The sequence below is a fragment of the Anastrepha ludens genome, chromosome 2 (assembly GCF_028408465.1).
Source record: "Anastrepha ludens isolate Willacy chromosome 2, idAnaLude1.1, whole genome shotgun sequence".
Taxonomy (NCBI): Eukaryota; Metazoa; Arthropoda; class Insecta; order Diptera; family Tephritidae; genus Anastrepha; species Anastrepha ludens.
In genome coordinates this window covers 130,517,246-130,540,170 of record NC_071498.1, presented here as the reverse complement: position 1 = coordinate 130,540,170, position 22,925 = coordinate 130,517,246, and the positions used below count along the sequence as shown (strand labels likewise).

The window sequence follows — 22,925 nt, the reverse complement described above, 5'->3', positions numbered from 1 at the left end:
AGCCAAAAATGGGCCTCATCGCTGGAAAAAATTCGGAACCCAAACTGTGGATCTTCCGCTACTATTTCCAAAGCATTTTGGAAGATCAGCCGGCTTCAAATCGTGAGCTAACTGTATTTTATACACTTTAAAACCGAGATCTTTGCGTAAGTCGCCGAAGTAGTGCCATAAGATAGGCCAAATTGTTGAGATCCTTGCCGAATCGATTCTTCCGAGTCTGCGGCAAAGCTCTCATTTACAGCCACAATATACTCTTCACTTCGGGCTGTGCGTGATCTAATCGGTCGTGTATCATCCAATAATGTAAAATTATTCTCAATTTTACCGATGGTTTACCGACTAGTACCTTCGGTAGGACGGCTATGTACACCATAAGTTGTCCTGAGTGCGCGATGAACGCTTTTAAGAGAACGTCGACTTTCGCAATAGAATTGTACGATTTGTAAACGTTGTTGAGACGTAAATCTTTTCTTGATGAAATGTCAATGAAAAATGTAAAATTATGTATTTAGCTAGACAGTAGTCACTCGTGATCTGTCCATAAAACTTTATTTGAAAAAGTAGTATTACATGATATTTTCGGTAAATTAAATTCACATTCGGCCAAAATTTTACAACTTTAAATCGCTGAGGAACACAAATCCGACCCTCTAGACTAATGCTGTCATCCGTAAAGTTGGGCTGGAAGACGTTCTCTTACATAATGACCAGTATTTGTGCGTGCTGTTTAATCACTATTGGAATATGTAAGCGGGTATAGAAGATACAATTAACCTTTTGCGGACGGAGCCGCTCGACCGGCGAGCATCGCTGGGAGCGAGAGGTCTTGGAGTGTGCAGTGAAGAAAATAAATACGTTGAACGTTATAAAAACTAAGGCTTTATTTAGCACAAGAAACATTTTTCATAAAATCAAAACAAAAAAAAAATAATTATAAGCAACCAATTGAAAAAAAACAACAAAAATACGTTTGGATGTATTTATGTATACGTTTTATATTCCGGCATTGTGTTGTATCGTTCGAATTGACGCAGAAATGCCGTCATCTTCCGTCTTATCAGATTCAAAGTAATATTCGTCAGAACTGTCACTATCTGACGTATCATCTCTAGATCGCTTAGCCATCGTGCGTAGGATAAAATATATAAAAAGCCTGCTGGTTCCTCTGGCGGTGACCCTGAGAGACTGAATCGAAGAATTTAAATTCGTTCTGACTCTACCGTCGTCTCACATCGCAAGTTTACATTGTAAGGAAGTTAAGACTGCATCGCTAATGGCCCCTAATGTCTTTGAATGAAAACGTGACTCTTTTACTATACCTTTGCGTATCTTATCGCTCAGAATGGCAGACTTCGCGATACTTGCAGCTACGAACCAATTGCGCGGCTAAATGCCGACACGCATCCGGAACGATAAAACGTCCTCAAAATACCTTGCGTCGGCAGGACTTTTACTGTTGGTTCAAATTTACAGGATTACCAAAATTATTTAATTTTCTCAAACTTTAGAGAAAAAATTATTTATTGACCGATTTATTTATTCGCGATTTATTCCGTCGAATGATGCAAAAGGGTTAAAAATATTAGCGATTTGTAAATTTTTCACCAACTATCACATTTTTAAGCACACAGACACTGAATACCCATTCCCCCCATATGCGTTCAATCTGAGAAAGAAGCTCGCACTTGAAAGAAACTCTACAAATATAGTCTACTCGTATGTTGCTTTAACTGAAACAGTTTATGTAGGTAAATACATATAATAAATATATACAGTATATATATACGAATCACAGAAAACTAAAAGAAGATTTGATAAAGTGTTCGCACGTGCAATTACATATAAAGTAGCAAAAGTGAAGAGCAACTCATTGATTTTCAGCACCAACTCAAAATTATTCGAAGGATGAAACACTTAGAATAAAATTAAATACTTCCTTTTACTCCACTTACAAATGTACACACACGCCCATATATGCATCTAAAGATATATAAATTATTATTATTATAATTTGTTTGTTGTGAATTTCATTGAATTGCACGTTGCTCGATTTTTATCAAATCTCGCACAACATTTTTACTCTACATAAAAAATAAGAAATGTAATATATCCCCTAATACATATGCACTAAAAGTCAATTAAAAACCAACATCTTCAAGCAGGTCTGCATAAAAGTTGAATATATAAATAGGTAAAGGTATAAGTAAACAGTTATTTAAAGTAAATATTATAAATAAAATAAAACCTTAAAAAAATTATATATGAATGTGGCTACTCTATGTATTCTCGGTATAATTAGATGCAACCATCCACCCAAAGCATTGTACATAAACAAATACATTCTTCAAACTATTTAAAGAGCCTTCATTTTATATATAATATAAAAAAACAAACAAATTGTTTGAACCTTACATCTGTTACAAAGCAAATGTAAATATGTTCTCGTAGTGTTTTTACATAAATTCCTACATTTGTAACTACGTAATCATTTGCAATTACATACATTCATAGATAATAGACAAAATGTTTGTAGGTGCGTATACGTAATATTCTTACTGTAAGTACTCCTACTAACGGCTGCTACACTTGATTCGCAGCAAGCGTCAGCAGCCAAAGCCGTTACACCTGTAAATATGTATTAGTTACTCAAGTAGCTGAGATGATAGGAAATGAGTTACGTTTTTGCTGACAAGTATGAATTAGTTTTGTTAATGAAAACGAAAAAAAAAGTATAAAACGCATAAATCTGAAAACCCGGCGCTGTGTTCATTTTGTGACTAATCGCTACCGTAAACGGTGACTACAATTGTGAGAAAAGTTTGGTTTCATTGCCTCGCTGTTTCATAATTTTTTTTTTTCTTAAAAGTTTGGATGCGGCTTTCGCTACGCCAAGAGACACACGCAACAGCATAAGGCTTGTCCACTAACTATGCGTTGCAGAGAACATTTTGAACAGCAGTAGTGCAAGCTTTTTTTACCATCCAAGTGTTCTGATTATGAATAGATGCTGCTGCAATAAAGCCTATCGAATGTATGGCTATGGCCTAATGGCGTTTGAAGGAATGGCTTTGAACAACTCGTCGGTTTATGTAGAGAGTCCAACAAACAATGTGTTAGAGTTCAAAATAAAAACAAATAAACAAAATTTAAAAAAACAATATAACAAAATATAACAAAATATAAAAAAATTAAAAACAAATATATAAAAAAAAATTTAAAAAAAAATATAATTATATTTTTATAAAAAATTTTTTTTTCTTAAATTAAAAAACTTAAAAAAAATTAAAAAGAGTAAAAAAAGCAGCACAAAAAAATGTGTGTGAAGTGTATAAGTCTAAAAGCAGACTATATTGAAAAATAAAAAAGGTTTACCCCAAGCAAGTAGTTTTTATATTTACTCGAATTTTTCAACCGACTCTCGTACGAAGTGGTGAAAAAATAAATAAATAAATTCCGAAAACATGACAGTTAAATCGTTATCACATTCACACACAGAAATAAAATAATTGTGAATTATATATTCTTTGAAACTTTCTTTATTTTTACCTTTACTCGCTCCGCTTGTCTGTTTGCATACTACAAATTATACTTAGTTCTGCCATTATTTCTGTTACGAGTTAAGTCTGTTATAGATATGAAATTGTAACACTTTTTTAATGAAGTTAGTTTTATTTAATGATGTGAATAAAAAAGAAACAAATTTTTATTCCAAATGATCACTATTTGCTTTTACACAAGCGATTAAGGCCATTCAGCTGTTGCAGCACGCACAGTTTTTATGGAAATTGACGTCGCTGCTTGCACCAAAGATTGTTTGAGACCCTCCAAATGTCTGTGAGGTCTTCAACAGGCCATGTTCTATAATTCTGACCATAAACTGTAGTCCAATGCATTGAGATCTGGACTTCCAGACGTCCAATCATTTGCGGCTATGAACACAGAAATATTGCTTTTTAGCCACTGGTTGGTTGTTTTTGCCTTATGGGCTGTAGCGGAATCTTGCTGGAAGATCCAACGCTCTTCATTGAAGAGAGCACTACTCAACTGCTTCACCACGCCTTCTAATACATCCTCCTGGTACACTTTTTCCCCGGTCTTAATCCCCCTTCCGCAGCGACACCCAAGCTGCGCTCATGGCGCCCCAACCACTTCAAGGGTTGTTGAGTCCTGTAAATCCAGGACACCCACATGAGTATCGTGGGTAACGAGATTTCTTACTCCTTACCTAGGATAGGCTCTGAGGCCAATTTCTTTGGCCCGAAGCCTGTTCTCCTACTCCCTTCTGCAGCCATCAAAGCCACGATTAGCAAATAGATTACTACAACCCACAAGCGTGCTTGGCAGGCTGAGAGAGGCAGCAGATTAAACTGATGTTACCTGTAATTTCCAACCGACTGTCGTGAATCCTCCTGTCTTTAAGCAGAAGGGACTGTAGGCAGCTGGTTGGACTGATGACGGGCCACTTTCTGTGGGCGAAGCACATGGAAAAGGTAGGTATCTCAGGCAGTGTACTCTGCCCAGCTTGTGGAGAGGAGAATGAGACGGCAGCCCACTTTCTGTTCGCCTGCCCCGCCTTCGCTCGAATCAGGCTTGTGATGTGTTAAGAAGCGACCACCTTGGCTCCTGGGCACCACAAGATATACTCACACAAGATCTACAATGGACTTAATGTTGTCTGAGTGCTGTACTTGCTAATTGTCCCGACAAAAAAAATGCATTGCACAATTTGTCACAGAATTTATGGCAAAACTAAGTAAATCTTCCGATAGGGTGATTAAATATCTTTTGTTCTTTGGACCAAACACACTGACATGAGTCTAAAACAAACGGAAATTTATTCCATTATAGACCATTACAAAACATGAATGGCAAAGTATTTAAAATTTTTGTCTTCTAATAAGGATCTACGCTTGTTAAACTTTGGACCTACCGCCATAACCCCACCCTGCATTTAGATAGCAAAAAGGGGCAAACTTTGAATTTCAACTCTAAAAAAATTCATAAAATTATTTCATATCAAATATTAACGCGATTTTGGGCGCCTTTACTTTTTTTACTGCGTCCTGGTTCCATCAAAGGACCGAGTGAAGCTGTAAAGCTCAAGTCTTTCATTGATGAAAGGTAAAAAACTTATTAACACATTGTTTGTTGGACAACAGTATGTTCCACAAGTGTGTGCACAGCACCATGCATATGTGCGTGCGTACGGATGAGCTCGAACTATTACAAATTTATTTGCGTGCTTCTGTACCTCTAAGGTCGTAAGTTTTATTATAATTCGATACATATACATATATAACAAGAAATTCCATCAGCCATTTTTATCGATTACTAAATTATCCTAAATCATAAGTATATGAAATATCTGTAGTATACATTTTACATTTATTATATTCAGGAAATTCAAATCAAAATTAAATCATTCATTGATTTTGTATATTGTATGTATGTACTATGTAAACATTTGAAGCTATACCAAACAACAACAACAACAAATTGTAAACCATCTTGCAGATGTGGGCATGATTATGATGCAGACCGGAATGGTGAATCAAGGCATTACCTCAGTCCTTAACCAAATGGAGGGTATGCAAATTAGCCAATCAAACCTAATCCTAAGCAAAAAAAATAAACAAAAAACCAGTAATAATCAACTTAAAATAAGCTTAACCCAAAAATGTTGCATAAATATTCAAAAGAAACAAAAAAAATTGCCATCCAATAACTCAAAAGCCAACAGCTTGAAAGATTTAACCAAAAAATAAAAAAAAATAAAAAATTAACAAAAATTAATTAACAACCGTCATACTGCTATTTGTAAGCAACGCTAAGCCAATGCAATTAATCTGCAATTTCTTTTATTCGCGCCTTAACATACTTACCTGCATATTTACTTACATAAGTGTGTTTCTCCCCACAATGTCAGCTAAGTTATAAATGTCTATATGTCAAATAATTCTTGATTCTTTGATTATTTACGTAATTTGCTGAAACCACAAAAAAAAAAATAATATTTATTTATTGCTTCATAAATTCTGCTAGAGAATAAAATAGCGCAAAACATATCGATTTTTCATGTTTAAGCCGCTTTAAGTTAGTGCGACTTCATAGGTAGACGAAAGTTTAAATATACAGCTGCCACGCCCATTTATGCTGCTCTTTGCGAAGACACTAAAAATTATAGAACCATTGCTATACCAAAAGCAGCTACTTACATACATATAAACCTATTACTGTACTTACTTACCATCCAAGCTTAAGCCACTCAACTCTTAACGTAGCCCCTTCCCGCGCGACTTAGCGTCGATGCTTGGTAGAATATTTAGCTGCCATAAAAAATATAGGATGAAAATATTTTCTAATCACTATATATACTATATATGTACGTATAGGTATATTAAATATTATATTACTTAAGTAGGTGCATTACTGGAATGAGGTGTATTCAGGTATAATTGAAAGTAAGTTCGTATATTCTGCTCCACACAAAAATATGCATAGTCTTGCTGAAGATCTACTAGATTTTATTTCGCCTGACTTATAGTTGTATTTACATACATATATTATATGTTGATTAAGGCTATGTGCAGACTAGCTTAAATTGATAAAAATTCCTAAACCACTGGGTATTGTTGATGATGCAGTTGATGAAGTTGATTGATTTAAGATAAAAAACTTTTATTCAACAGGTTGGTTGATAAGCATTGAAAACGACGTGTGAAAACGACCAATAAAGCAATCAAAATTTATACACCATTACAGTATTTCGTTTTTAATTTGCGCACACAAAAAAATTGTATTCCAATCTGTCAATTTATTCTTCGCTTACAAACCATTTGAAGTAGACATTTCAGTGTATTTTTTTTTTTTTTTCTTTTTTTTTTTTGGAAACGATACTGTGGGCAAAAAGTAAGGTGAATTTGAAATGGAAAATCTTTATTTATTCTTGTAAATCAATTTCATCCCCTTCAAAATAATCCCCTCTCGATGAAATATACTTATTCCAACGATTTTTCCAATCCCCGAAACATGCCAAATAGTCCATTTCCGGTATAGCCATCAGCACCTTCTTCGATTCAGCTTTTATCTCCTCAACCGACTCGAAACGCGTTCCCCGGAGTGGTCTCTTGAGTTTTGGGAATATCCAGAAGTCGCACGGAGCCAAATCAGGCGAATACGGTGGTTGCGGAACGATATGCGTGGAATTTTTGGCGAAATGGTCACGAAGAAGGAGTGCAGTGTGAGACGGTGCATTATCATGATGCAGAAACCAAGAGTTGTTGGCCCATAATTCTGATCTTTTTAGACGAATCGCTTCACGTAAACGAAGCATAACGCTCAAATAATATTCCTTATTAACAGTTTGGCCAGGTGGAAGGAATTCATAGTGCACCACACTTCGAAAATCGAAAAAAACTTTCATCATGACCTTTATTTTTGAACGACTTTGACGTGCTCTTTTCGGTCTGGCCTCGCCTTTAGCACGATATTCGCTTGATTGGTCGGTTGTTTCACGGTCGTAAGCTTAAATCCAAGTCTCATCTCCCGTAATGATGCATTTGAGCTTGTCCTGATAGTCTGAAAGCATTGTTTCACACACATCAACGCGACGACTTTTTTCCAAGAAATTAAGAGTTTTCGGTACCAAACGAGATTTGACTTTTCGTAGGCCCAAATGGTCTTTCAAAATGGTTTTCACAGATCCTTCTGATACTCCGATCATATCAGTAAGGTCTTTAACAGTCAACCGACGATTTTTGAGCACTAATTCTTTCACTTTATTCACGTGTTGGTCATCTGTTGACGTCGATGGTGGTCCGGAGCGCTTCAAGTCATCAACACGTTCTCGACCCTCTTTGAAGTCTTTGTACCACTTATAAACATTTTTCTGCGACATGGTCGAATCACCAAATGCCTTCTGCAACATGCTAAACGTTTCCGCAGCCGAAATTTCATTCCGCAAACAAAATTTGATGACACTTCTCTGCTCAATCAAATCAGACATTGTAAAAATCGAAAAATGCACTCTGGTCGTTTGATAAACACAAGTGTTAATAAATTACTGATAATGACATTCACATGAAAGTTGGCCCAGATGTTATTAACAGTGCTGCCAACTCATGAAAAAATACAATAACTAGAGCGAAATTTTAATCCCGCGAAGTTTGACAAATAAATTCACCTTACTTTTTGACCACAGTAGTAAACGCCTATTAAGCAATAATAAATGGTTTCGTTTTGGAAAAATTATCAGCAACACAAATTCATAAAAAAATGTTTGAACTGATAAGACCTGCCTCTTTATTTTCAAACCTGCTCCTTTATTTGCAACGATGTAGTTTTGGAGTTTAAGCGTTTCCATATAAGCGCCGAAGATGGAAGACTTGAATGCCTGTTGAGCGAGTGCCACGTATTGTTTGTGAAGATCTAACCAATCTTTGCTCTAATTTGAGCAAATCGTCATACTCCTGATACCATAGGCATCTCTGAGAACAGAGTTCTTCATGATTCACATGAATAATTATGTTGGGTCACCCTAATGGCATTCGCAACGAATATTAAATGTTGGATCCCCTAATGGCATTCGCAACGAATATTAAAATACTGAAATATTCACTCATAATGTAAACTGAAACAGTATATGACATTTGTGAGTTATTCACTTTAAGGTTTATCAGGACTTGTTTTTCTGTGAAATAAGTAGGATTTGTTTTTCTCAAGAAATAAGTAGGCTTGGATTGAAATATTTTTTGTATATAAAAGGGAAAATTTTTGTAAATGCGGCAGCATTTTGGTTTCCTTAAGGATTTTGGCTTTGTACTCATTTCGTCTCAGGCTAAAGGATTTTGTCGTCATTTCGTCGCAAACAACAGGATTTTGGTTCAACAGTAGGATTGTGGCTTCCCTACCGCAGAATTGTCGCCTCTCTGGTCAACATTTGTGCATCCCCACTACCTAAGTTTTGTGCCGCCTTGGAAAATAATCCTTGGTTCAACAAATTAGTTATAGAGAAGCTGTTCGCAAAGTTAGTGGCGCATTCGTTACAAATTCAGATACCAGAAAATTAATACAAAGATGATCGGCCCAATCATAGAATCCGTCGTAGATAAGCTACGAATACGAATGTCTACTGCGAATACGAAAAAATCGTAATCGTGGGTTCCATGTGAACACGAAATAAGTGCTGCCAAACTCAAATGTCAATTTTTAATATTTCGACAACAGCTCACTTCAATGTAAAGAAGACAATTTGGCAAATAATCAAGTTAGCTGAATTTTCTGTAAAAATGTATTCGTTGGCATGTGTGGTTGTGTTAATGGAGGAAGAGAGAAGTAAACCGAGTCTCAAAATTGAGCGGAAATATTGAGAGATGCCAGCAACCCTCTTGATATGGACGAATCTTTGTAAGTGATTGCCTTTTTGTTAAAAAAAAAGTTTACTTAAATTCGATTTAAAATAGGTTCATCAAAAATTACCGGTTAAATAATACTGCATTTACGTACGTTTTGAGTTTCATTGAAGACGGCGCAAACTCAGCAAGGCCGTCGTCCATAACTCCAGTTCTCCGACTATCCTCTGTTTTACGATTTCTTTGCGGAGGGAGGCTATCAGCACGGAGTTGGCAAAGATTTAAACGTGCCAATGGGACAGTAGACATTTATCTATGCGCCAAAAGACGTATTGGCGTCATTGCAAACACGATTATGTCCTCAGTGGATAAATCTCGACATGAGTGCCAATGAAAAACAGCAAAGCAAAATGTCCTCATTTTGTGTGTGAATGGGACGCACATAAATATTATTTCGAATGTACGTTCGGAGCTATTAAAATTGTATGATTACAATTTCTTAGTTTCTACGAAAAACAGTCTGCGACGGATTCTATGATAGGGCTGGATATAAAATAATTGGAATATCATTGGAATAAGTGAAAGCAGTTGAAGGGAGATTATTTTGAGTAAACGAAAGTGTTAAATGAAATGCCCGCAATAATAAGAAGCCAAACAATCGTAGGCAGGTGAAATGGTTAAAGTACCAGTTTGGCACTCCCCAAGTAGCAGTAAAGCGGCGTTTTGATGGCATTATTAGAAAAATTTGCTTTTAGTGATGTGAGGTAGGAAGAACTTAGTGAAAAGATGTAAATTCCAAACATTTCAAATTAATTACTTATTAATTAAATTTTTTAATTGGCATACCCTTTAACTAATAACAGAAAAAAAATTGGACCCTTGAACTTACATTAAAAAAAGCGGACTTACAGCAAATTTTCTTTAAAATCGATTATCTCGAAAACAGTTAAGTTTTGGGCACCATGTCATGTAACCAAATTAATTAGAAATAACCTGAATAATGATCTACTTAAGTATCTAGGGCGTTTGACCAGTAATTCTTCTGTATAGGTATATTTCGAATAAGTACTGATATCAAGTACCTTTGATCAAGTAGCTTAAATCTCATTTTACTTGTATCCTTAACAGCAAGAAAGTTTAGAAAACTCACTTTATGTAGGACATATTTTGCATAACCCTTCAAAAAGGTGCCTAACGAGTTCATACCTTCAGCGAATAAAGATACAGAGAATAGGAAATGTATCGACCAAATTATGTCAATAGTAGTCAAAATCCGAAGATAATTTGCCCATTCATACGATAATTTTCTGTAGAGAAGTTAATGCACGCTTTCAACAGCCAAACACTTGCCGCAGTCTTTCTGCTCTCAAGCCACACTACTCGCCTTTCCTTGTAAGGGAGAAACTACTAGGTGAAAACGGAGTTTTACGTAATGACAGATAAATTTCAGTTGGCTATGAAATCACTAAAAACACCTGTTTATACAAAAAAAATTACTTTGTTGGAAAAGTGTTTTTTTTAAACTAATTTGGTATCACTAAACATGAAAATGAGTTTCAATTATTTTTCGAAAGAAAAATTTCGAAAGGCAAAACGTCTTTTCTTTAGGTCATTTTGTTGTTATTTCCAAAAACAAAAAAAACTCCAACTCTTTACAGGACACAACGGCGTACACAAGTTACAAACTACAAACAACAGAAAAACCTCTCCACACCGCAAGGGTGGACTTAATATATTTTAGGCAGAGATCGGAAATCAGTCGGAAAGAGTTTGTCTATTTTACATTTGTATGTATATAGCAATGTAATGCTTGTTAGCCCGGGAATATTAATCCCACATATATGATTTAAATTTTTTTTATTTTCTTCAACAAAGTCAGCAATTCGCCGTAATTTTTTGACCGACGCTTTTTCAATCAAAAATAACTGTTAAGTTTTAACTTTAATTTTTCAGATCAAAAATAAAAGTTGAAGTTTGACTTTTGTCCGCCAATATTAAAAGCTGAAATCTGACTTTTATTTTTTCGGTCAAAAATAAAAGTTTAGAAATTACTTTTATTTTTGCTTACAAAATAAAAGGTGAAAAATTATTTTTGTTTTTGTTCAAAAAACTAAAAAACGTTGAAATTTTATTTTAACTTTTCCGTCAAGGTTAAATGTTGAATTCTGACTTATTTTTATGAGAAAAAAAAAGTTAAAATCTGATTTGCGGTCAAAAATAAAAGTTGAAACCTGAATTTCATTTTACGATTAAGATTTAAAGTTGAAATTTAACTTCTAATTTTTGAATCAAGATTGAAAATTTAAAGTTGACTTTTATTTTTTCGCTCACGAATAAAAGTTGAAATCTGAATTTTATTTTTTTTGTTTTGTTTGAAAAAACAAATTGAGATTTGATTTTTATTTTTCGATCAAGGCTAAAAGTTGAATTTCGATTTTTATTTTTTCAGGCAAAAATAAAAGTTAAAATCTGACTTTATGTTTTATTGGCCTTTTTCCGTCAAGATTAAAAGTTGAGATCTGACTTTTATTTTTTGTTTCAAAAAAATACAAAAATTGAGGACTAATTTTTATTTTTCGTTCAAGGCTAAAAGTTGAATTTCGATTTTTATTTTTTCAGTCAAAAATAAAAGTTAAAATCTGACTTTTTGTTTTTCGGTCAAAAATAAAATTTAAAGTCTGACTTTTATTTTTTTGCACAAAAATAAAAGTTAAATTCCGGCTTTTATTTTTTCGGACAAAAATGAAAGTTGAAAAATTACTTTTATTTTTTCGGCCAGAAATAAAAGGTTAAATTTGACTTTTGTTTTTTCGTCAAATATAAAAGTTGAAATCTGACTCTTATTTTTTCGGTGAAGAATAAAGGTTAAGACTTGACTTTTATTTTTCGATCAAGGATAAAAGTTGAAATCTGACTTTTATTTTTTGATCAAAAATAAAAATTGAGATCTGATTTTTATTTTTTCGGACAAAAAAAAAAGTTGAAATCTGACTTTTATTTTCTCGACTAAGAATAAATGTTGAAGGCGAATAATAAAAATAAAAATAGAATTCTGACCTCTATTTTTTCAGTCAAAAATAAAATTTGAAAATAACTTAATTTTTTTATCAAAAATAAAATTGAAATTTGACTTTTATTTTTTCGGTCAAAAATAAAATTTTAAGTCTGACTTTTAATTTTTTCGATCAAAAATAAAATATGTATTTCTGTGATTGAAAAAAAAATATTATCAAAAGCTACTCTGTTGGCATAGTCCCCGTTTGTGCCATTTTTGACCGATTTTATACAAATTATAGAACAAAAATTAATGTCAAATTTTAAAATATACATATATTTGACCGAAAAAATAAAAGTCAGATTGAAAAAATAAACATCAAAATTTGTAATTTGCTTTTGACTAAAAACTAGAAATCAAGTTTTAACTTTTGTTTTGTCAGAAAACATACCGATGAAAAAATAACAATTAATTATTGACTCTTTAAAAAAAGAATAGTTAGCAACAGTTACTGTACATGGTTTTGGCATTGATTCCTCTTAAGGAAATGATTGACTTATCTTATGGGCACAAAAAAAGCTAAACCTTACAAGGCTGTTATAAAACAGATGTTATAAAAACTCTTGATAATAATATAACGCTATGTTTATGTTTTAATTAATCATTAGAATATTTTATTATTATATTTAGAACTATTTTTTATTATATATATTTCTTATTATTATTATTACTATTGTTATTGCAATTAGATTAAAGTTAAGATTATTTATTTACCAAATTAAGATTAATAATATTTAAAATAGCGCATTGAAAATATGAGAATACTGCAGAAAGAAGGAAGAATTTAAAAAATATGAAAGAAAGTCGCGCAACTATTTAATACTTAAAAATTGAAGTTATTCGGCGAATAAATAAAGCAAAGTGCGCAGGACATACTAAAAACATGTTAGACGCATAGAAATTGTTTGTTGAACAGGCTCAGTGAATCGTGGGTTGAATTACTGGTACGAGCTCTTTGGTTAACGCTAGCTCGTGTACATATGTATGTATATGTAAGGCACTCCACCTGTACTACTCAATATTCCAGATTATAAATAATGTGTAATTTCATGCTGTAATACTGAATGAATATTTTTCTTGTATAACTCAAAGCATTAACTTACTTTTTGTTTCTATTGTTGTAATTTTCTTACTCATTTCAACATAATTTCTTCTTTATATGCTACAAATTTGGTTTTTGGTTTTTGGTTATATTTTATTCTTGTTTTCTGTAATTTTTTGTAATTTCATTTCAATTATAACAACAACAAAAAAGAATTTGTATCAACATATTTCTCTCATTATTCTGTCATTACCTTTTCACACGTTCCTCTCTAAACAAACGCAAAAAAAACCAAAAAAAAATATGTATTTCTATGATCGAAACAGTGGCCACGTTCAGGAAAGGCGTCCGCGCCGTCCAAATGGTGGGGCGTGCAAGTACGTATAAACATTCAAATACGCATTTAAAATATTTTTGTTTTTACTCAAATTTTCAGTTAATTGTATTTTTACATTTCTTATCATTCGATTCGCTTAATTTATGCGCTCAGGCCACTAACATGCATATATACATACATACATACACAGGTACACACACGTGCATACATGAATGCAATTGCACGAGACACACACACAGGCAATTGTGTTACAGCGGCCATTGCCCCCATTCAGCATACAAAAGTTAACAACAACACAAACTACGCAAAGTTTAAATAGACGTATTTTTTTTTTGTTTTGTTTGATGTTTTTTAACGCAAGCTCTCTATGTGTGTGTGTATGGCAAATGCAAGTAGAGCCCATGGCACACTTTTATGCATACAAAAAGGAAACCACTAATTTTTGCGTGGCTGCAGCTCAACTTCAATGCTGTTTAGTGCCTAGCTCTCACCACCTCTCACACAAATTTACGCACACACATACCTACATGCAGACGTATCTACCGCTTACTTGTGTGTTGTTGTCCTTTATTCGACCAACCACTCTCAACTCTCAATCAGTCTTACTTGTACTCATAGACATTTGTTTAATTTCAAAATCTAACTCCTATGTATTTTCATCATTTTTCCAATTGTTTTTTTTTCGCATCCGTTCTTCAAACATTTGTATGTGTTTAAGTGTTGTGTATAATTCATATATGTTTATGTGCGTGTGCGTGTGTTAGTGTCGAAATGTAGTTAAACACGAAATATCATAGCAGCAGCAGCAGCTTTCGAGTTTCAAAATTCTAATGCAACTTTTTAGCAAACAGATTTTACTTACAAGCTTAATTTTAAGTCCAGCAAAAGGAGAAAAATTGCTCATACTCACCGACACATGCATACCCGTTTATGTACTACTACTACTACTACATCCATATATTCTACATTTCTACATAATTCTCCATGCGCGTTATTTGTAGTATTTGTAAAAAAATCGCATACCAGTGTCCATGTACTTTAGTATATACATATACCAACTCGTACATTCATTCCACATACATACAAACATGCTTACTGCATAAAATATTTACAATGTTTCCTTAATCCTTTTCATATTCGTATTCGTTCTATCTTCATTGTTTTACTTGTTCTATCATATTTTATACGATATTCTGACTCTTTTACTAGACGTAAAATTTTGAAAAATTGTTTTTTCCGCATAACACTCCATACAAATACAAAAAAATAAATAAAGTTCAAGTAAATATACCGGCACAAATACACAAAATCCCAAATACAATCAAGGCTGTAAATTAAAAATTTTCATATTTGTATTCATTGTTGTGTCACACGTACATATCTCAATATCTCATCCATTTATTTCATATAATGTGACTTAATGTGAATTTTTATTGCATTTGTTTTACGAACTTCTTATATTTTGACCAAAATTCATATTTCGTTTTCAAATTTTGAATCTTTTAGTTTACTCTTCATCAATAGTATTGTGAGCGTACAAGTGATTTTTTATAAAAATAAATTCAAGCAGAAGTGGACGATTATCACATACAAGTATGACATCCCCTATTCCAAAATAAAGTGAACTTTTCACTGATAAAAACGTGAAGCATTTATTTTTTGATCGATCTTTCTTATTAATCTTTATTATTAACTGTCGGCCAAATAAGCTTCAATGTTCCTAATAGAGTACGTCGCTCCTATAATCCATTTTATGTTGCAGATCTCAGAACTAATTACATTAATTAATCTTGATCTGGATTTTGCGATGCCAACGCTTCTATATAAGTCACTTATTGCGCCTTATTTCTTGTCAAGGTTAGGTTAGGTTAAGTTGAAGCGGTTGTCCTGTGGGATACACTCAGACTCATAGCCCATTGTGATGCCGCGTGGGAGCTTTCCCTATTTCTCCTAAAACCAATGTGTGCTTTTCAAAAATTTTAGAATACCTCCTATTTCTGCAGAACTGAGATATTCCAATTCGTTAAAAAATTGTCTGCCTAGAATAGCAAATCTCCATCTGGATACAGCAGGACAACGGCACAAAAGGTGTAAGATTGTCTCTTCCTCATCAAGACAACTTCTACAGAAGTCAAGTGCTTGCACACCCATTCTTTGGGCGTGCCTACCTATTAGACAATGCCCCGTTATGACTGAAATCTGTGTGCCAAGACTGTGCTTATTTTGGCTTAGCAAAGATTCTGTGCGTTTAGCATTGAGAGTCGGCCACAGTTGATGGGCGATTTTGCAGGTGGCTTCATTGCGCCATCTTTCGTTTGCTTTCCTTACGATTTCTTCAAGGATAAGTAGCTTACATGTTTGTAAGGGTATGCCTATGTCATTGTCTATGTACTCATCGGTCAACTTGGTGCCGAGTCTCGCTAGTTCATCGGCTCTGCAGCTACCTTCAATGTCGCGATGGCCAGGAACCCATATTATCCTTAAGCGAAATGACTCAGCCATCTCATTAACAAATGTGCGGCATTTCATGGTTACCTAGGTTTTTAACAGTTTTGTGAAAATGTAGATGTCATTACCAGATATCGCGTCACACTGTACCAGTGTCGCGGCTTTCATTATTGCCATCAGTTCGGCCTGAAAGACACTACAGTAGTCGGGGAGCCGAAAACTAAGGGAGATCCCCAGAAGCTCGGAGTATACACCTCCGCCCACCCTGCCCGCAAGCTTTTAGCCATCTTTGTATACATGGTTCCGTTCCCACTCTTCCCTTAGGGGTAGGAGGGTCGTGAACGTTGTAATAGTAAGTGTGTGCGGGATTGCATAGTCCACCAATCCGGGAATCTCCGAAGTGCCAGCCAGGATTTTGCCGTGACCATAGCTCTCATTTGACCGCTTACTTAGAGTGTTCAGCCTTATTGCCGTGCTACGCGCAATATATTTTGCCTGCAGACCTACCGGCAGGAAGGATTGCTTGTTAAACAAACTATCTATTTAATTTTAGTTCTAAAGTTTTTGTTATTTTATCCTGTAAATGGTTGTTACCATTGACTTAAATAAAGAAATAAAAGAAAAAGGAAATCCATTATTTAAGTGTAAAATGTTTGCGCAAATTGTTTAAAACTGTTTTATGGTCGATCTTTAGCTCTTGGGCGATGCTACGACTACTAACGTACCGGTAAACTTCCGATTATTTCTCTGATTTTATCGACATTTTTGACATTATTGACATTAACATCAAAAATGCCTGTACAGAATCGATATTGGATTTCTTTTTCTTTCTGCTTTGGTGCCAATTGTTCGAAGATATGACATGCGCTATCTGTGAATGTCCTTTTTAGGAATGATGTTTAGACTGTTGGTCACAGCGGTTGTGATTTAGCATGAATCCATTCATAAGGCTAACCTTCCAACGCTTAATATAAAGTGGACACAGGATGCCAAATCAGGCGAATACAGTGACCAGTGCAATGAAGTAAATCAGCCAACTTAAAGTTTGATAATGCTAATGAGAGCACAAAGCGTGTCGGCACTACGGGAGACAAAATCCCCTCTCTCTCTATCCCGTTCGTCCTACTACCACGAACAAAATGTTTCTCTTCCAAATGTTTCACTGTGTAAATCGGCACTTAGTAGTTGTCTGAGAGTACCTACTGCCATTAAACAAACAGTCGGCGCTCTCCCGACGTAGCTGTTGACTGTTATGACTTTGAAGTAGTAAGCGAGCTCTTTATATGGAAATCAGCATTAACACTGAAAATAAAGTCTGTCTTGAAATCCAACGGAGAGCCTCTGCCCAACAAGCGCTGCTTGTATTAAGCCACACGAAAGAGGAAGAAACGACTGGCACGCTTTGTTAAACTCGGAAAAATCGCTTAAGGGGGTATTCTAGTCTAGAGGCCCGAATTTCGAGCATTTTTTGACGATGAATAAAAAAAGCTATTGATATTTTTACGATACATTTTTTTTATCATTTATTTATTCATATATTAGGAGCACACAAAATAAATTTGAAAAAAAAAAAAATGAATTTTCATGGAGTTATGCGTCCTTGAAGTGGAAGGGAAGAAAAAAAGGCAGTGTCCCCGTCGTCACGATTTCTACCCTTGTGGTCATCTGAAAAAAAAAAAATACAAATTCTTAATTAATATGAATGTCATTATCGTATGAACCAGAAAAAACGGAAAAAAAAATTTTTTCCATAAAATGGCGGCTACTCAAAAAATTGAGGTCGATTTTTCTCTTATTTTTAAGCTTTCTCGAATTGTTTACACATATTAAAAAATTGAAATTTCCAGTTTTTCGAGCTTCATACGATAGAGATATATTTAAGGAATATTCATGACAAATTTCAAGCAAATCGGTTGATTAGAACTTGAGATATCGTGCCGACCGTATCGAAAGAAGTAGTTTCGAGAAAAACACGTTTGAAGTTCGCCGTCCGCTCAAACCAGTTTAGCTACCACGTCACTAAAATAGTTGTAGCTTCGAAAATAATTCGAATTTTGAAAAATCATTTTAGGGAGATATTTTTGAATAGTTAAAATTTTGAAAAAAAAAATGTTTCGATTTTTTCAAATTTCTAGACTAGAATACCCCCTTAAACGGTTATCGCGCCAATCAATCATGTCAATAAAAAGTAGTTCTCTAAGAAAAAAATGCCGCTTTTCTCTGACGATTACTTTTTATTTTTATTGAAGTCAAATACTTGTTCCATATTTCCGAGGAATGATCCACTCTCTAGGTAGCCTGCGCGATAATCGCGTATGCCGTGGTTAAAATCGCTTATTTATTAGTATTATTGATTGGCTGATTGTGCAATGCGATGAATAGATCTATTGTGCAGCCATGTAGCCTCCTACTCGAACAGTTTTAAGCTACTAATAAATCCCAAAACTGCTGTCGGCTTAATTTCTACCAGGAGGTTTGGATTTATGGCCCCATTTCCCAGGTCATTTAATCTGCGTCGAGCCACTGCTGGACAGTCGCATAGAACGTGTTCTGTGCTGTTTCTTGTGCCTCTTTGCAAAGTCTACAAGAACCGTTTTCTATCACACCTTTTTTTTCATGTGATAATTAAGTTTATAGTGTCCCGTTAGTAGTTCAGTATAAAGTTTTATGTCCTTTCTGCTTAGGTTAAGGATTGCTTCTGCCTTTATCCGTTCCGGATCTATGAGTATTTTCGATTGCCGCATGCCCGATTGCGCTCTCCAGTAATCGATTAGGCCTCGTTGTTCCTGCTCACGTAGAAAGGCACTTTTGAAGCTGTTATTTACCCCGCAGAAAGGTTCAGGACCTGTGAAAGGAGTGTTTGCCCCCTTTTTCGCTAAAGTGTCCACAATTTCATTCCCTTGCCATGAGGGGCATGTCCCGATACCCACATCAAGGTAACAGAGTTTCTTGATGCTAGGGTGTTGAGGATTTTAACACATTCCCAGACCAACCTTGATTAGAATAAGAAGCTATCCTGAGATTTTAGAGCTGCTTGACTGTCAGAGAGAATGTTAATATTGGCACCGCATTCTCTGGCACACAGCTCTAAAGCCTCCGGCTGGGAAATGGAAGTGGTAATCACTTATGTCAACCATAAATTTCCAAGCCGAATAATATTAGTTCACTCCAAAGTAATATTTCTCAAAACTATAAAAATCGTCCACTCTGCTTGATTGCGGCAACTTTGTACCTACATCCCTCTTTCGTTGCCTGCCATTTATAAAATATCAGCTTTATTTTTAGATTTTACACCTGTCATTAAATTTTAATTTGTTCGTATATTATTTTTTTTTTGTAATTTTTTTCACTTTCTTTCTTGAATTTAATTTCTTCACCATATTTTTGTAATCGACGTTGTGTCTTAATCAATATGTACTTTCACTGACCTAATCAATTTATGTGTATATTATACTATGATAATAAAAAACAACAACAACAACAACAACAAAAAATACAACAATTTTGTACGAAATGGCTAGAAGACGATGAGTACTCGCTCTACTCAAGTAAGTGCAAATATACATAACTACATACAAAGCAGGTACCTAAAGTACTTGCAATTCAATTCCAAACTTCAAATACCAACTACTCGTACTCGTATAAACAATAACCGATTAATTGAAAATAACGAATTGGTTCTGCATTTTTTATGTGTATTAGTTATGTGACAATAAATTCTTAACTACTGCAAGCTCGAAAATGCTTTGATGTCGTACTCGATTAGCGAGAGAGAGAGGCTTGCGAACGAGTTGCATAGAAAGAAGTGTTTTGAAAATTTTGTGAACGCTTACGATATAGTAAAATTTAATAATACATACATACGATTTGCATTCAGCGCTTCAAATTAAGTGTAGTTGTTTTTATTGCTTTCGACGATAAACTAAATATTCAGGCTTGTTCTGCACTACGGTGCCGAAAATTGTGCTCGCCATCGAATTGAATGCTCGTGAACGAATTAATGCACGCGAATGTGAAAACAATCGATTCGATTTTACTTTGAAACCTTGTTAAAAAAAGAGCCAATACAAAAAAGTGGAAGAACTGCTTGCTTTTACTTTTGCAAAGAAAATCCAAAGGCAGCACAGGCCTGATTAATTTCAATATACAAATTTTTTTAGTTCTTTGAAATGAGCATTTTTTTTGTTGTAAATTTTTAGTAAAAATACACATACATATGTAGGCATTTCAATATGAGTGTGTTTCGATCGAGTTCATGTACTTATCCATATACATATCTGATTGTTGTGATTTTTGTATGGGTTCTGAGCCATTGCGTTGTTCGTATAGTATTTGAAGGATATCTATATTTTTAAACTTTTTTTAATGATAAAATATATATGTACGTATATAGCAATATTTAGTACGCTATTCTTAAATAATCTAATAATCTACTTAGGTATTGATATTTTCGCTTTCTTACACATAACGCATAACCAAGAAGAACTCGCATATATGAGATATATTTTTTTTTCTTTTTTTTATACGCAATATAAATATAAGTAGATAAGTGCACATGCTATTTTCTTTGGTATTGGAAAATAAAATATGCGTTAGTTTAAGTAAAAGTAAAGGAGGGAAGCTGCGACTAAACCTGTGACGGTTATATGCGTTTTGCCACCTTCCAACAGCGAGTCGCATAGTGAATTTAGATAAGTAAAAAAACGCCTTTTTATTAGTAAGAAAAATTTTACTCAATAGGGTTCTTAAACTTTAATTTATGCGGTGAAATTTTTTAACAAATATGTGGAGGTGGTAGGAAATTTTTCACAATTTTCTTCCTTTAAATTTAATAGAAATTTTTTGGTATTATAATAGTTAGGTAAATAAATGAATCAGCCTAAATTAATTCGAATTACAGTATTGGAAGAGAAAAATATAAAACCTTTTGTATTTCTCTGAAAAACTGGCAATTCATTTCAACCGCCTGTTCTATAAAAAAGAGTGCAAAATATACCACCACGTCGTATGTTTAAGATTAAATGGGACATAACACCTTATGGTGATCACCCTATTTCTAATCTATCATTGTTCAAGCATCATTCACCATTTATAAAGGGTCCTTCAAAAGACGCGCCTAGATTCTTTCAGGTTTCACTATGCTCCACTTATATTCAAAATATATTGTAGTTCTTAGCACTTATAATTATATGAAAGAATATTCTTCTTCATTAGCACGATAACCGCTTACGCAATTTTGGCCGAGTTTAACAAAGCGCGCCAGTCGTTTCTTTCTCGTGCTAACCGGCGCCAGTTGGACACACCATATGAAGCCAAGTCCTTCTCCACCTGATCTTTCCAACGCAAAGGAGGCCTTCCTCTTCCTCTGCTACCACCAGCTGGTACCGCATCGAATACTTTCAGAGCCGGAGCACTTGTATCCATTCGAACGACATGACCTAACCAAATAAGCCGCTGGATCTTTATTCTCTGCGCTATGTCTACGTCGTCGTAGAGCTCATACAGCTCATTGTTCCAGCGCTTACGATATTTGTCATCGACAGCGTGCAAAGGTCCAAAAGTCTTCCACAGAATCTTCTCTCACATACTCGAATGTACGCCTCTTCGGAAGTTGTCATCGTTCAAGACTCTGCACCATACGTTAAGACGGGCATGATGAGATACTTATAAACTATTAGTTTTGTTCTTCGAGAGAAGACTTTACTGCTAAGTTAAAAGTATTATTTGTGGGCAAGAGTGATTCTCCGTTGGACTTCAAGGCTGATATTATTTTCAGTGTTAATGCTGGTTCTTAGAAAAAAAAAATCTCTTAAAACTTCAGAATTATAACTGTCAAAAGTGACGTGGGTGCCTATACGTGAGAACGCCGACTGTTTTTTTGATGACAGAAGGTATTTCACTTTGTCCTCGTTCAAAAATTACTCCATTTAAATATCCATTATGTCCACCACGTCTACAGGTGAAATCCGCCAAACACTCAATTCATGAATGCCCAATTGTTGAGAACGTCGAGAGATCGATGTTGAAAGTGGTTCAGCAACACTTTGCGTTACAGCAGCAATATTCTTAACAGAACGTCCAGTTTTTGGTTCGCCAGTCCTTTTGGTATCCAACCTTAGATTTGTCGACTGATTCAATCGATTACTACCACCAAGAAAATCACGAATTTTGCGATCTATTTTCCTTAAGGATAGACCATTTGCATAATAAAAACAAAAAAAATAATAATAAGTTTCAATAATTTAACGCGTTATTCTATCGTGTAAAATTGTACATCTGTCTACTTGCTAAATGCCAAAGATGACATAAAATGAAGGTACCGACTATGAATTATTCATTAATGACATCTAGGCATCACTTTTGAAACACCCTTTATCAGCTTCACGATAGAGCAATATTTGACACAGTAGCCGCGAAGGTGGTGTCACGGTATGGGGAGCAATGTCCTACAATGCAGCATTGCATGGAAAATTGTAGACTACATAATGACGGGAAACAGTTATAAAGTTCTGTTGGAATCTTTTCCCGAGATTCGTGAAACATTTGGACCTATAAATTTGATTTTTCAACAGAATAATGCACCTGTACACACTTCAAGTGTGTCAAAGCTTGGATTGCGTCCCAAAACGTTGAGACTTTAGCATAGCCACCGTATTTTCCAGAACTGACCATTACTGAAAATCTATGGGGATG

At 34.6% G+C, this 22,925-nt stretch overlaps 1 protein-coding gene across 20 annotated transcripts in view; it reads left to right on the top strand.

The window, feature by feature from the left end:
- The window catches only part of LOC128855325 (calcium-activated potassium channel slowpoke), a 307,274-nt gene that overhangs the window by 241,190 nt on the left and 43,159 nt on the right, over nucleotides 1–22,925 (top strand). For 16 of the 20 annotated variants that reach the window (XM_054090145.1, XM_054090144.1, XM_054090139.1 and 13 more), the window contains one exon: nucleotides 5,515–5,586. The exons of the other annotated variants lie outside the window; for them this stretch is intronic. In XM_054090145.1, coding sequence (XP_053946120.1) covers nucleotides 5,515–5,586 — 72 coding nt within the window. The remainder of the gene's footprint in view (nucleotides 1–5,514; nucleotides 5,587–22,925) is intronic. 20 annotated transcript variants of the gene reach the window in all.